Raw genomic sequence first — 14974 nt, forward strand, 5'->3', positions numbered from 1 at the left:
AACACTATTTATACGGTATCACACTATGGAGATTCTTTTCTTCTATGGCCATTGAATATTTTGTCCACTTGGGGGAGATTAATCATCCATTTGCAAGTCCATCCAACAGTGGGGGATCCAATTGGAAATCTATCAGGAGAGTCTATCCCACACCTTACCAGACCTAAATGCTTTTGACCCACATGCAAATTTTGCTACGGGGTCCTTTGAGTCTGGTAAGTGGAATATCTATTGGGAGTGGATGTGCACATACTACACATTATCCTCATGGATTGGCACTTTTTTGTTTACTAAGTCAGCACAGAGCACTTTTCTTCACTGGCTATTTGCTGAATTTGGATTTTTCTTCACTAGCTACTTGCTGAGCTTGGACTTTTTAAAAAAAATTGAAGGGACACTATATGTATTTTGAAGATAGCACTAATTGCACTTTAATTTGATTATTGATTTTATGATTGGGGCTCTATTCATTGTGTATTTAGCACTTATGCACTTTTGTATTGGTCATTGAATTCAGACCATTTATAATTTGCACTTTAAATTTGATTATTGTTTATATCATTGTAGTTTTATCTATTGTATATTTAGCACGTCATGCACTTTTGTATTGGTTATAGAACCCACATTTTCTGGGGAATTGCATTCACGATTAGTATACATTTTTTTTGCGCTGTGTTTAGAAAGAATTGGTTTAAGATCACAAGATTATGAACAGCTGCATTTAAAGGATTTTTTTTAATCCCATAGCGCAGGACACAATAGTTTAACATAATTCCTCCATGTCTGCAACCGCGCGTGAAAAAGCGCTGGTGGACGCACTGATTGTATTTGTGCGCGAGCCTCCAAAAATGAGGGATGCAGCTGCAACTGTGACAGGCTTCCTTGGCACTCACAAACCACTCAGAGCAGAAAAGTGTTCCCCTTCCCCGCCTATTCTGACAGAATTGTAGCGAAAGAGTGAGGACGACCAAACGTCCCCTTTGGGTCCCTAAACGGTTTTCTAGGAAATGCCCCTATGAAGAGTCCCTTTTCAAAAAGTGGTCTGTTCCACCGGTGGTGGACCCTCCAGTTTCCAGATCAAACAAAGCAACTCTGATTCCGGCCTTTAAGGACCCGACTGACAAAAAAGGCAGAGGCTGTGGCTCACAGTATGTTCACACTGGCTAGCTCGGCATTGAGGCCAGTGTTCAGCATTGCCCTGGTGTCGCAAACTGTGTGGGCTAAGCTTTTGTGCCGTGACCTGGAGGGAGAACAGCTCCCACCTGCCTTTGCAGAGCTGGCGGACCAGCTGGTCCAGGGGCTGCAGTTTATCTGTGCTGCATCTTTGGATGCGGCTCCTCTGGTGGCTTGGCTCTCTGTTTTCGGCAGTGATCATTGGCTAAAATGCTGGTCTGCGGACCAGACTTCCAAAAAAGCCCTGGCTGTTCTTCCTTTCCAAGAAGATCGACTGTTTGGAGCTACCCTGGATGACATCATTAGGGGTCTCACAGGGGGGGAAGAGTACCTTTCTTCCACAGGCTACTAAGGGCAAGGACCCTCGTCGCAGACCTGGGCCCTCCTTTTCGGCTCAGAAGAAGTTTTTCATCTCTCAGAATCGACTGACAAGGGATCGAAGCCTTTCGGGCCTCCTCTGATGGATCCAAGCGAACTTGGTCTAGCAAGTCCAGAGCAGGCTTCTCCAGATCTGCAGACAAGGCTCCTTCAGCATGAAGGTGCGCCCTCACCTGTATCTGGGGTGGGGGGACGTCTTCGCTGGTTCCCAGACCCGTGGACTTCCCTGGTACATGACAAGTGGGTCCACAAAGTCTTTTTTGCTTTCAACGTGCGACTGTCCCCAGTCCGCTTACAGGTCACCAACGCTTCCCCTGCTTTGCAGTGGGAGAGGAACATTATCAGTTTGGGGCGTTAACATTTTATCTTGCCTCCGTTCTCCGTGTCTTCACTACAGTGTTGGCCCTGGTACTGGTATTGTTACACCAGCGGGGGATCGCAGTCCTGGGCTATTTATATGATCTCTTTCGGCAGAAAACCTGGAGATCACTAAAGGAACTCTGAAGGAGTTAGGTTGGTTTCTGAATCTTTGGAAGTCAGCCGTGGTCCCTTCTACGAAACTAGACTATTTGGGGCCGAATCTGGACTCAGCTTTAGCCAGAATAATTCTTCCTCCGGACAAACTTTAGACACTGCAGGCTGCCGTTTGTCTCCTGCTGATGAGCACCAGACTCCTTTACGCGGGATATTGTTTTTAACATTGCGAGTGTCATTCCACTTTTTTTTTTTACATTAAATCTGTGATCCTTCTGCTCGTATTGCCCTCGGACCTCTGGCCATGTACTGTATACACCTTACACTTTCTACTGTACTGTATTTTGTATTGCCATATTCATTTTTATATGAATATATGGTTGTGGAACGCTGAGATTCTATTATTTCTTAAGGGAACATTCGCTTGATATACGTGTGCTTTGGACAAGCATGTTTCTGGAACAAATTATGCTTGCAATCCAAGGTATTACTGTATTTAAATTGCCAGCAAAATGACAGCTCCAGACCAGTTCATTCTGTTCATAAAGAAAGCGGCTGTGAATTCCTGTAATGTATCCCAGGCTATTATCCTAGATGAGGCTTTGGTATAGATTCAGGGTTCCCAACGAGGTCTGAAGCTGTTCAAAGCGGGAAGACAGCTCCTGTAGGAATCGCATCACCTGAGTCTGATTAGCTTCTTGCGTCTCAAGTCTGCGAACTAAGCCCTGTAATGGATTGTCTGGAGGGTGCTGCACGTTGGCCGGGTTCAGGGCTGTTCAAACTGTCAGGTCACCTGTGGCCAGGTGACGACTGCACCCTGTTGGAGGCAGGGGTGCACCGCATGGTAGTGAACCCAGTAGCTGACTGCTGCGGATGGACAGGAACGTGAGCCCAAGATTCCCCAGGGCGCGGAGTCTAAGACCCAGCAGGTGTTCACCAGAGCCCCTAGTGGTGAGGATGGACTTGGCTGCAGCTGGGCCCAGGTCGTGGCCCCTGGGGTCCCCCGGGTCATGCTCCATAGGGAGAGAGGGGAAGCAGCCACTCAGGACACAAGGGATAGTGATGGGTAAGCCGAGGTCGGGACAACAGGCAGACAAGGGTAACCAAGGAACAGGCCAAAGGTCAGGGTCACAGGCAAACAGGAGTAGTCAGAGACAAGCCAAAGTCGGTACACAAAAAAGGTAGATCAAGCACACGGCAGACAGGAACACAACTAACAAACAAAGCAGACCTGCAGTGCACTGGTTAATATAGGCTTCCTGGAATGGCCTGGGGTGAAGCCAAACAGGGAGGAGAGATGATAAAAAGCAGCCAGAAGTAGAGTCTGGCCTCTAATGCAGACATGAAGGAGCAGGTAAGCTGCCAGACACTATTGCAAGTCCATGATAGGTACTCAGTAGTTTGTATGGCCCCCGTGTGCTTGTATGCATGCCTGAAAAAATTGAGGCATGCTCCTAATGAGATGACACATGGTGCCCTGGGGTATTTCCTCCCAGATCTGGACCAGGGTATCACTGAGCTCCTGAACAGACTGAGGTGCAACCTGGCAGTGTCAGATGAAACAAAACATTGTTCTAAAGGTGTTCTATTGGATTTATGTCAGACGAGCATTGGGGCCATTCAATGGTATCAATTCCTTCATCCTCCAGGAACTGACTGCATACTCTCGCTACATGAGGCCGGACATTGTCATGCACCAGGAGGAACCCAAGACCCACTGCACCAGCATATGGTCTGACAATAAAAAAATGAAAGGAACACTTTTTAATCAGAGTATAGCATCAAGTCAATTAAACTCCTGGGATATTGATCTGGTCAGTTAAGTAGCAGAGGGGGTTGGTAATCAGTTTCAGCTGCTTTGGTGTTAATTAAATTAGCAACAGGTGCACTAGATGGGCAACAATGGGATGACCTCCAAAACAGGAGTGGTTTTACAGGTTGTGGCCACTGACTTTTTTTTCCCCTACTCATCTTTTCTGACTGTTTTTCACTAGTTTTGCATTTGGCTAGGGTCAGTGTCACTACTGGTAGCATGAGGCAATACCTGGACCCTAGAGAGGTTGCACAGGCAGTCTAACTCTTCCAGGATGGCACATCAATACGTACCACTGCCAGAAGGTTTTGTGTGTCTCCCAGTACACTTTCAAGAGCATGGAGGATATTCCAGGAGACATGCAGCTACTCTAGGAGAGTTGAAGAGAGCCATAGAAGGTCCTTAACCCATAAGCAGGACCAGTATCTGCTCCTTTGTGCAAGGAGGAACAGGATAAGCACTACCAGAGTCCTACAAAATGACCTCCAGCAGGCCTTTGGTGTGAATGTCTCTGACCAAACAATCAGAAACATACTTCATGAGGGTGGCCTGAGGTCCTTACATCCTCTAGTGGGCCCTGTGCTCACTGCCTGGCAATGTGGAGCAAAATTGGCATTTGCCAAGGTCCACCACTGGCGCCCTGTGCTTTTTACAGATGAGAGCAAGTTCACCCTGAGCACATGTGACAGATGTGAAAGGGTCTGGAGAAGCCATAGAGAATGTTATGCTGCCTGTAACATTATTAAGCATGACTGGTTTGGTGGTGGGTCAGTGATGGTCTGGGGAGGCATTTCCATGGAGGGACGCACAGACCTCTACAGGCTAGCCAATGGCACCCTGACTGCCAATAGGTATTGGGATGAAATCCTTGGACCCATTGTCAATTGGAAGTGGAAGGGCCAAGCCCACAAAGTTGGGAGCATGAAATTGTCCAAAATGTTTTGGTATGCTGACGCCTTAAGAGTTCCCTTCACTGGAACTAAGGGGTCAAGCCCAACCCCTGAAAAACAACTCCACACCATAATCCCCCCTCCACCAAATGGTTTAAACCAGTGCTCAAAGCAAGGTCCATAAAGACATGGAGGAGTGAGTTTGGGATGGAGGAACTTGTCTGGCCTGCACAGAGTCTTGACCTCAACCTGATAGAAATACCTTTGGGATAAATTAGAGCGGAGACTGCGAGCCAGGCCTTCTCTCCAACATTAGTGCCTGACCTCAAAAATGCGCTTCTGGAAGAATGGTCAAACATTCCCATGGACACACTCCTAAACCTTGTGGACAGCTTTCCCAGAAGAGTTGAAGCGGTTATAGCTGCAAAGGGTGGGCCAACTCAATATTGAACCCTACGGACTAAGACTGGAATGCATTAAAGTTCATGTGTATGTAAAGCCAGGCATCCCATTAATTTTGGAAATATACATATATATACATACATACACATACATATTTACATACACACATACAGCGTATATGCAAGTCCTTTATTCCTTTATCAGATCAGATAACAGCTTCCTTATACATATTATCTTACATATATTTAAGCTGTGTATTTAGATGTTTGCCTTGAGTTCAGCTGTAAAGGGGCTTAGCAAAATGCAATAGCATAATAAATGATGCATTAAGCCATGACAACTAATTTTGATTTACATTTTACTACCAGTAACAGTGATGTTACAATTCTTCTTCAGATCAAGGTAATGATGTGGTTCTAAAATTTCATGAGAAAAGTTTAAACACTGATGGAGCATTTCCCATGAGATTTGGGAACCTCATCATTTCCAGCATATATGGGGGTGGGGACCCTGTTGTATTAGGCAGACCTTGCTTTTTAGTGCTAAGTCTGTTTTACAACCTTTACAAGGAAGGCATGAATAGGATTCATAATTACACACCTTAAAGCTGCACAAACACTTTCAATATAAATATAATTCACAATAGCCACAAAGGATATGAATCCACATTGTGTGCATCAAACGCATTTGCAAACCCAGATAATACCTTGCAAAAAGTTGCAGTGACATCATCACTGTGCTGTACCTAGCCTGTACAGAAAACAGAGCTGTGGGAGGGGCCCAACAAGCTCCACCCACTGCAGACTGCCTGCAGAAAACTACGACAGGGGGTGGAGACAAGACCAGTCACCCTGGGCAAGGAAAGAGTGCAGCAGCGTGATAGGTCTTTATTACAGGAAACTCCTACAAAGAAGTTAAGTTTAACCCTGGATTACTGCACTGATCTGGAAGAGCTACAAAAAAGCACACCGAGGTTCAAGGAAGACTACTAGAGTTGAGCGGACAGCTGGATGTCCGTGTTCGGCCGAACTTGAAAAAAAAGTCCGGGTCCGTGACCCGGACTTTTTCCGAACTTTACCCGGACAACGAACCCCAAACCCCATTGAATTCAATGGGGACCCGAACTTTCAGGCACTAAAAGGGCTCTAAAAAATCAATTGAAAGGGCTAGAGTGCTGCAAATGGCAGCAGAATGTAGTTAAGAGCATGGCAAGTGCTCTGCAAACAAATGTGGATAGGGAAATAACTTAAAACAAAAAAAAAACCAGAAAAATAAAACCATTTTCTTCATCTGTGAAGAATGAGGCCCATATGGAGTAGGAGGGAGGTTGAGGTGGCGGTGGATGTGGCGGTGTAGGTGGAAGCGGCGGTGGAGGGGGACGAGGTAGCCAACACTGCTTTTTTTCAGTCATTTTAAATTAGGGTACACCCCAAAAGAGTGAGAAAGATCAAAAATATAACAATGGCTGGGTAAGGTCGGTATCCATCTCTATTCTGCACAAGGTACGGAAAAGTCCTGTGGGATCCATGCCTGGTTCATTTTATTGAACGCGAGCTTGTCCACATTGTCTCTGGACAGGCGGCTGCGCTTGTCTGTGATAAACGCCCCCAGCCGTGCTAAATACACTTTCAGATAATACACTGGCTGCAGGGCACGCCAGCACCTCCAAAGGTGTAAAGGGCAAGCTCAGGCCATGTGCCCAATTTGGAGACCCAGAAGTTGAAGGGGGCAGACCCGTCATTCACTACATGTAGGCGTGTGCACAAATACTGCTCCACCATGTTGGTGAAATGCTGCCTCCTGCTAAGACGTTCCATATGAGCTGCTGGTGCTGCTGTTTGTTGTGGCGTGCTGACAAAGCTTTTCCACATTTCAGCCATGCTAACCCTGCCTTCTGAGGTGCTGGCGGTGCCCTGGTTGCGTTGGCGACCTCTTCCTCCTCCTCCTCTGCCTAGGCCTTTTGCTTCCACTGTGGCCCCGCTGTCAGGTGGGAATGCCAGCAGCAGCGCGTCTACCAGCGTGCGCATGTACTCGCACATCTTGCGATCACGCTCCAGTGAGTGAATTAAGGACGGTACGTTGTCCTTGTAACGGGGATCCAGCAGCGTGGCCACCCAGTAATCAGCACAAGTTAGAATGTGGGCAACTCGGCGGTCGTTGTGGAGACACTGCAGCATGTAATCGCTCATGTGTGCCAGGCTGCCCAGAGGCAACGAAAGTCTGTCCTCTGTGGGAGGTGTATCGTTTGTGTCCTCTGTATCCCCCCAGCCACGCACCAGTGATGGCCATGAGCTGGCCTGGGTGCCACCCTGCTGTGAACATGGTTCCATCTCCTCCTCCATCTCCTCCTCCTCATCCTCCAGAACTGTGCCCCTGCTGGACAATTGTGTACCTGGCGTTTGTGGGTGCAGGAACCCACCCTCGGAGCCACTTGTGAATGACTGCCCTGAAAGCCTTGGAAATGATCCCTCTTTCTCCTCCTCCTCCTCCTGTGCCACATCCTCTTCCATCATCGCCCGAATCGTTTTTTCAAGGAGGCATAGAAGTGGGATAGTTAAGCTGACAACAGCGTCATCGGCACTGGCCATGTTGGTGGAGTACTCAAAACAGCGCAACAAGGCACACAGGTCTCGCATGGAGGCCCAGTTATTGGTGGTGAAGTGGTGCTGTTCCGCAAAGCGACTCACGCGTGCGTGCTGCAGCTGAAACTCCACTATGGCTTGCTGCTGCTCGCACAGTCTTTCCAGCATGTGCAAGGTGGAGTTCCACCTTGTGGGCACGTCACATATGAGACCGTGAGCGGGAAGGCCGAAGTTACGCTGCAGCGCTGACAGGCGAGCAGCAGCAGGGTGAGAACGCCGAAAGTGTGCACAGACGGCCCGCACTTTCTGCAGCAGCTCTGACATATCGGGGTAATTTTTAAGGAACCTCTGCACCACCAAATTCAGCACATGCGCCAGGCAAGAGATGTGCGTCAAACCGGCTAGGCCCAGAGATTCTATGAGATTTCGCCCGTTATCGCACACTACCAGGCCAGGCTTGAGGCTCGCTGGCAGCAACCACTCATCGGTCTGCTGTTCCATGCTCCTCCACAACTCCTACGCGGTGTGTGATGTTTTCCCCCAAACAGGCAAGTTTTAAAACTGCCTGTTGTCGTTTACCCCTGGCTGTGCTGAAGTTGGTGGTGAAGGTGTTACGCTGACCGGATGAGGAGGCGGTAGAGGATGAGGAAGCGGAGTAGGAGGAGTTAGGAACAGGAGGCAAACTGAAGCACCCTGCAATCCTCGGTGGTGGAAGGACATGCTCTAAATTGCTATCCGCCTCAGGCTCAGCCGCCACTGCATTTACCCAGTGTGCCGTTAGGGAGATATAACACCCCTGACCGTGCTTACTGGTCCACGTATCGGTAGTTAGGTGGACCTTGCCACAGATGGCGTTGCACAGTGCACACCTGATTTTTTCCCCCACTTGGTTGTGCAGGGAAGGAAAATCTTGCCTGGAAAAGTAGTGGCGGCTGGGCACGACGTACTGTGGGACAGCCACCGACATAAGGCTTTTAAAACTGTGCGTCTCCACCAGACGGAATGACAGCATTTCAAAGGCCAAGAATTTTGAAATGCTGGCATTCAGGGCCAGGGATCACTGGGTGGGTAGGGGGGTACTTCCTCTTCCTCTCAAGTGTTTGGGAGATGGAAAGCTGAACGCTTCCACGGGACATTGTGGAGATGGTTGGTGACCCAGGTGGTGGTGTTGCTGACAGAGATCGTCTGTTTGCGGTGTGGCAGGTGCCGGTATCACTACAGAGGTAGATGAAGAGGCCGAGACTGCAGCAGAAGAGGAAGCAGGAGGAGCCAGAGACCTTTCTTGGTTTTGAAGGTATCTACTCCACTGCAGCTTGTGCTTTGCACTTAGATGGCTGATCATGCAGGTTGTGCTCAGGTTGAGAAGGTTTATGCCTCGCTTCAGGCTCTGATTGCACAGGGTGCAAACCACTCGTGTCCTGTCATCAGCACATTGTCTGAAGAACTTCCACGCTAGAGAACTCCTTTGAGCTGGCTTTGGTGCGCTCGGTCCCTTGCTGCGTTGGGCAGTAGCAGGCGTAGTGTCTAGGGCACGGCCGCTCCGCTTCTGCACCCTGCTCCCTCTTCTGCTGTGCTGGTGGCTCTGTGCGACCACCGCCTCTTCCTCCAAACTACTCAGGTCACCTGCATGACCTTCATTCCATGTGGGGTCGAGGACCTCATCGTCCTCCACATCATCTTCCACCCAGTCTTCACCCCTGCCCTCCTTGTTGGTCTCCACAATTCTGAGTGCCGCAGCAGTTGGCACCTGCGTTTCAACATCATTGGAGATGTGCTGCGATGGTCCTTCCATGTACTCATCTTGAGAAATAAGTGGTTGCGCATCGCTGCACTCAATCTCTTCCACTTCTGGGGCAGGGCTAGGTGGATGGCCCTGGGAAACCCTGCTGACAGAGTCATCAAAAAGAAGAAGAGACTGCTGCATGACTTGGGGCTCAGACTGCTTGCCTGATTTGCAAGGGGGTGAGGTGAAAGACGGTTGGACATCGGCTGCAGGTGCCAACTCTGACCTTTCTGCAGTAGACTGGGTGGGAGACAATGTGAAGGAACTGGAGGCACTGTCAGCAAACCAATCTATTATCGCCTCTACTTATTCTTGCCTCAACACTTGTAGAGGCGCATGATGCCCTACCAAATACTGCTGCAGGTTCTGTCGCCTACTCACACTTGAGGAAGGTGTTTCACTTATGTGTGTAGCTGGCACAGATCGACCACGTCCTCTCCTTGCAACAGGAGCTCTACCAGCAGCACCACGACCCAGGCCATGGCCCCTATTTGACGTTCTCCTCATATTTCTGTAATTTATGATCTTGCCCTAGAAAGGTGTTTAATTGAATAGCGGAACAAAACAACAACAGTATCGCACGGGTGTATCTCACAGTCAAATATGCAAACTATGCCGCAATTTAATTTTTTTTATACCCCAAAAGGGTGTATATTGAATAGCAGAATAGAAAAAAGTATATAAAAAGGTGCATCTCACACGTACCGATACAGACTATGCCGCAATTTAATTTTTTTCACCCCAAAAGGGTGTATATTGAATAGCGGAATAGAAAATAGAAAAATTTTTATAAAATGGTGTATCTCACACGTACAAACACAGACTAGGCCCCGATTACAATTTTCTGTACCCTAAAGGCAGGATGAGGATGAGGAAGAGGAGTAGGAGGAGTTCAGAACAGGAGGTAAACTGAAGCGCCCTGCAATCCTCGGCGGTGGAAGATGCGCCCAAAAAATTTGAAAGGTGCATCTCACACGTACCGATACAGACTATGCCGCAATTTAATTTTTTTCACCCCCAAAAGGGTGTATATTGAATATCGGAATAGAAAAAGTTTTACAAAACGGTGTATCTCACACGTACAAACACAGACTAGGCCCCGATTACAATTTTTTGTACCCTAAAGGCAGGATGAGGATGAGGAGTAGGAGGAGTTCGGAACAGGAGGCAAACTGAAGCGCCCTGCAATCCTCGGCGGTGGAAGATGCGCCCAAAAAATGTGAAAGGTGTATCTCACACATACCGATACAGACTATGCCGCAATTTAATTTTTTTTACCCCAAAAGGGTGTATATTGAATAGTGGAATAGAAAAAAAGTATATAAAATTGGTGATTTTTCAATAGCACATGTGAACACAGCAGTGTCTTATGTTTTATGTCACGGTCAGCAGCAGGCTATGAAGGGAAAAAAAAAAATTCCCCTTTAACTTTGTAATTTTTAAATAGCAGATTAGAACAGCAATCTGTAGTAAAATATAGCTGAACGCTGCACACAACAGACTGATAAAAATATATTTTTTTCTCCCTCCTCCTCCTCCTCCTCCTCCTCAGTGGGCTCAAGTGAGGGCAAAAAGATCGTTCACTGCACCACCCCCCGCACAGCAAAATCAATGTAGATCGCTAACGGAGGATTGTTCTGTCCTGTGTCTCCTAATCTCTCCCTCCCTAATCTCTCCAGCCTGTCCCTACAAAACATACATTACATACAAAACAGGAAATAAAATTACCGAACAGGGATTTTAAACCCGAACATACAGTAAAGATTTTGGGTCCGTGTCCGGGTAGCCAAAAACCAATTATCCGGTACGGACCCGAATAATACAGTCCGTGTTCGCTCAACACTAAAGACTACACATGACAAATGTATTCATACAATATTGACTTATCCCAGATTTCAGCTTTAACTCATGCTGTAAAATGACCACATTGCCAAAAGACTTACCTAGCAGATCATTTTGTGGTATCCAGTCATAAATCACTGTATTCTCTCCTAAAGTTTCTGGTCTCTTCCCACTGTACCTCCAGATTACCTGTTCCCAAAATATAATTCATTACCTTAATTAAAACAGAAATAAATTACCAAGTTCAGGAGTTTTAGGTAGATATAAACCATAAGTCCAGGTTTATAGAAACGAACCCAGTTTTGAGTGAATTATGTCATTTTTTCAGATCAGGATATCTTAGCACAGGTTAAAAATGTATTAGAAAAATAAATAGGCATATAATAATTGTAAATATTGCAAAATAACTAAATGGTAATAGATTTAATATATAATCAATAATAGATGTAATATATGTCAATAGTTTATGGAAGACAAAATTACCTTCTGAGGTAACTGGCTCAGGGCAGCAGCAATGACATTGTTTTTTTCTTCCGTCAAATTTTTTATCATAGAGCCGAGGGAGAACACCACAATCCCATGTTCTCCAGAACTTTGGACAAGTTTTTCCATTTCCTAGGGGAAAAAATAAATAAGTAATCAACTGATATAGTAAAATATTGTCTTCTGGTGTATTTAATTATACAAAAGATTACTACGCCAGTTACAACGCCTATCAAACAGACCATTCAATAAAGCACTGGTAAAGAAAGGGGCACAGATTTATATAAGGAGAGACTGAAATATTTTGGAAAATACATGGCTTAAAAACTTCTGCTGGAATTTTAAGTAGAACCCATTTGTTCTGCAGCACTTGATTTTAAAGTGATTGTAAATACTCAATTTGTAAAACAACCTATTCAGTTTAAAACAAAAATGTAATGCAAAGGAAGTTGTGAGTTGTAGCTATAGTATTTTTTACCAAGGGTTTCCTGAAACTGGAAAGTTATTTCAAGGGTTATTCTGTGTTGAAAAGGTTAGAGGAAGGCTGATCTTGATAGTCATATTCTATTTGAAAAAATAATTTTCAGTAATAGTCATAAAAAGAAACAAATAATTATTGCCAGAAAGCAATTGAATACAGTGTAAATGACAGTTTCTTCTAACATTGGTGGGCAGTGAAGAAGGGACCCTAAAATTGGTGGACATGGAGATGGGCCCTTACATTCGTGGTCAGTTGAAAAGGGCCCTATAACATTGATGGTCAGTGGAGAAGAGCCCTCTAACATTGGTGGTCAAAGAAGAAAGGCTCCCTAACATTGGCCATCAGTGGAGAAGGGTCCCCTAACTTTGGTGGTCTGTATAGGCAGGAGCTCACTCTACTGCTTATAGCTCAAGGAACCCCTAGCAGCCTCTGGAGGAACCCTCATTAATAAAAGCTCCTGATTTATCCATACCTAACAAAAATACTTTAGATACATTCTATATTACAGGGCTTCAGCACTGAAACAGTACTGCATTTCCAGATTCCATATGCAGTTTCCCCTGCTGGAGGATTCTGATGTTACAGCCATCTAATATAATAAAGTCCAAGTGTCTCTGCGTCCAGTCTCTGTGTCCGTGGGATTGCGCATGTGCCCCATGGACAGCCGTTGGGACTTGGAGCGCAGAGACTTCGGGCGACCGGGCGGCTGTGCGGTGGGCAGGCTTTGGCCTGCAACCTGGTAACCAATCGCTGTTGGCGCCAATACCTACGTCAGGGGCTCTGCATAAAGGGTGGTACAGAGGGGACAATGCGCAGCTCTATGGGGGGGTACACTGGGATGCGGCTAGATCGCCCCGGATACCGCCACCCGTGTACACCCCGCCAGTCAGAGCGTCTGTCCTGTATCTAAACACATCTCTACCCGCCCGCGGACACACAATAAATGTACGGTTATTGCTGTCACCAGGGTGTCCTGTCGGATAATGCATCCAAGTGACGTCACTCCAGCTGACTGGTCCATCCGATCAGCTGGTCTGGCGGTGACGACACTGACATGCGCAGTTTGCCGGATGCTTTATCCGACAGTAGATAGAGAGCGGAGGAGGGGAGAGAATCTATTGTCCGATTCTGCCTCGCTCTCTGCACATCTATCGGGACAGATCGGATTACAGTGCAGTGTATTCTTATGTGAGAAATGGCGGGAATATTGTCTGATAGAGAACACAAACACAGCTCTTATCGGGGCACATTAAAGGGGACTCTGACCACACTATTAAAAAGGAGACTCTGACCACACTATTAAAAAGGGGACTCTGACCACACTATTAAAAAGGGGACTCTGACCACACTATTAAAGGGGACTCTGACCACATATGTTCTAGCGCCGTTAATTTAACGGGCTTAATGTCTAGTAAAATATAATTGTACTCTATGCTACCTTCTAAAGTCCCAAGTTGACAAGACCATCTATAAGCCTGTATAATAAGACTGCCATCTGCACAGTTTTGCATTATTTCATAGTAAGTGTACAGTTAGGTTAAAGCATTAGTTACCTCTGGTAAAGGTTTCGCTGGTTTACAGTGTAGGCCCCCAACATACTCAAAATTTGGAAGAATTGGGCGTGGATACTCAAAATCCCAGTAAGTCCGGATCAGCCAGATTTCTGCTTTCCCCATAATTTCACAAAAAGTTGTGGGGCGACCTGAATATAAGAAAAAATAGTAAAATATGAGTTACGTTGAGCCCATTTGAACTGCAAAAGATATTTAACATAACACATGTTGGAGTAGGATTAATGTTTTGACCATTCTTAAAGCAAAGAAAAGTTTTCACAGTTAAGGGTAAAAAAAAAAAAAGATATTGTTCTAGTCATTGGTTCTGCAACTCTCTAACTTCTAGTTTCAGTATATAGGCATGGCCAGAGTGACTTCACAGCGAAATTACAAATTTCCCCCTCACTTGAATTTTGTCAAACTTTGTCTCAACTTTTATTATAGACTGCAAAAAAAAAAAAAAAAAAATTCAAATGGCTTTGTTTAACCGGTTGCCGACCGCCGCACGACTATATACTGTGGCGGTCAGCCCCGGCCAGGCAGAGTGACGTATCGGTACGTCACTCGCCTGTCACTGACTTGCGAGCCTATCGCGGGCGGGCGCGCGCCCGCCGCGGCTCGTTCACAGGCAAGTCAGTGCGTGTGACCGGCGGACTCGATGTCCGCCAGTCACACTGCGATCGCTCCTGTGAAGGGAGAAAGACAGAGCAGCTTGTGTAAACAAGCTGCCTGTCAGTTCTCCCTGTGTAAAAGTGAAGATCTGTCCGTTCTACTATGTAGAACGGTTGATCTTTGCTTTTACACCAATAGGAATGTCCCTACACAGTTAGAATCACGCCCCTAGGACACACTTAACCCCTCCCTGTCCAATAAAGTTAACCCCTTCCCTGCCAGTGTCATTTTTGCAGTAACAGTGCATATGTATAGCACTGATTACTGCAGTAATGTCACTGGTAACCCCAAAAGTGTCAAAAATGTCAGTCAAGGGTCCGATCTGTCCGCCGCAATGTCGCAGTACCGAAAAAAAAAATCGCAGATCGCCGCCATTACGCGTTAAAAAAAAAAAAACCAAAAATGACAAAAAACTTTCCCTTTGTTAGTAAACGCGATAACTTTTGCG

The 14974-nt window shown here is 46.4% G+C and overlaps 1 protein-coding gene across 5 annotated transcripts in view; it reads right to left on the reverse strand.

Annotated features, from left to right (window-relative positions):
• LOC309567267 (UDP-glucuronosyltransferase 2A2-like) overlaps window positions 1-14974 on the reverse strand; it is a 165764-nt gene that overhangs the window by 2673 nt on the left and 148117 nt on the right. For all 5 annotated transcript variants that reach the window (XM_082272652.1, XM_082272648.1, XM_082272650.1 and 2 more), the window contains exons 2-4: window positions 13855-14003; window positions 11821-11952; window positions 11439-11526 (exon numbers count right to left, since the gene is read on the reverse strand). In XM_082272652.1, coding sequence (XP_082128778.1) covers window positions 11439-11526; window positions 11821-11952; window positions 13855-14003 — 369 coding nt within the window. The remainder of the gene's footprint in view (window positions 1-11438; window positions 11527-11820; window positions 11953-13854; window positions 14004-14974) is intronic.

Source organism: Pelophylax lessonae (assembly GCF_965119305.1).
Source record: "Pelophylax lessonae genome assembly, chromosome: 1".
Taxonomy (NCBI): Eukaryota; Metazoa; Chordata; class Amphibia; order Anura; family Ranidae; genus Pelophylax; species Pelophylax lessonae.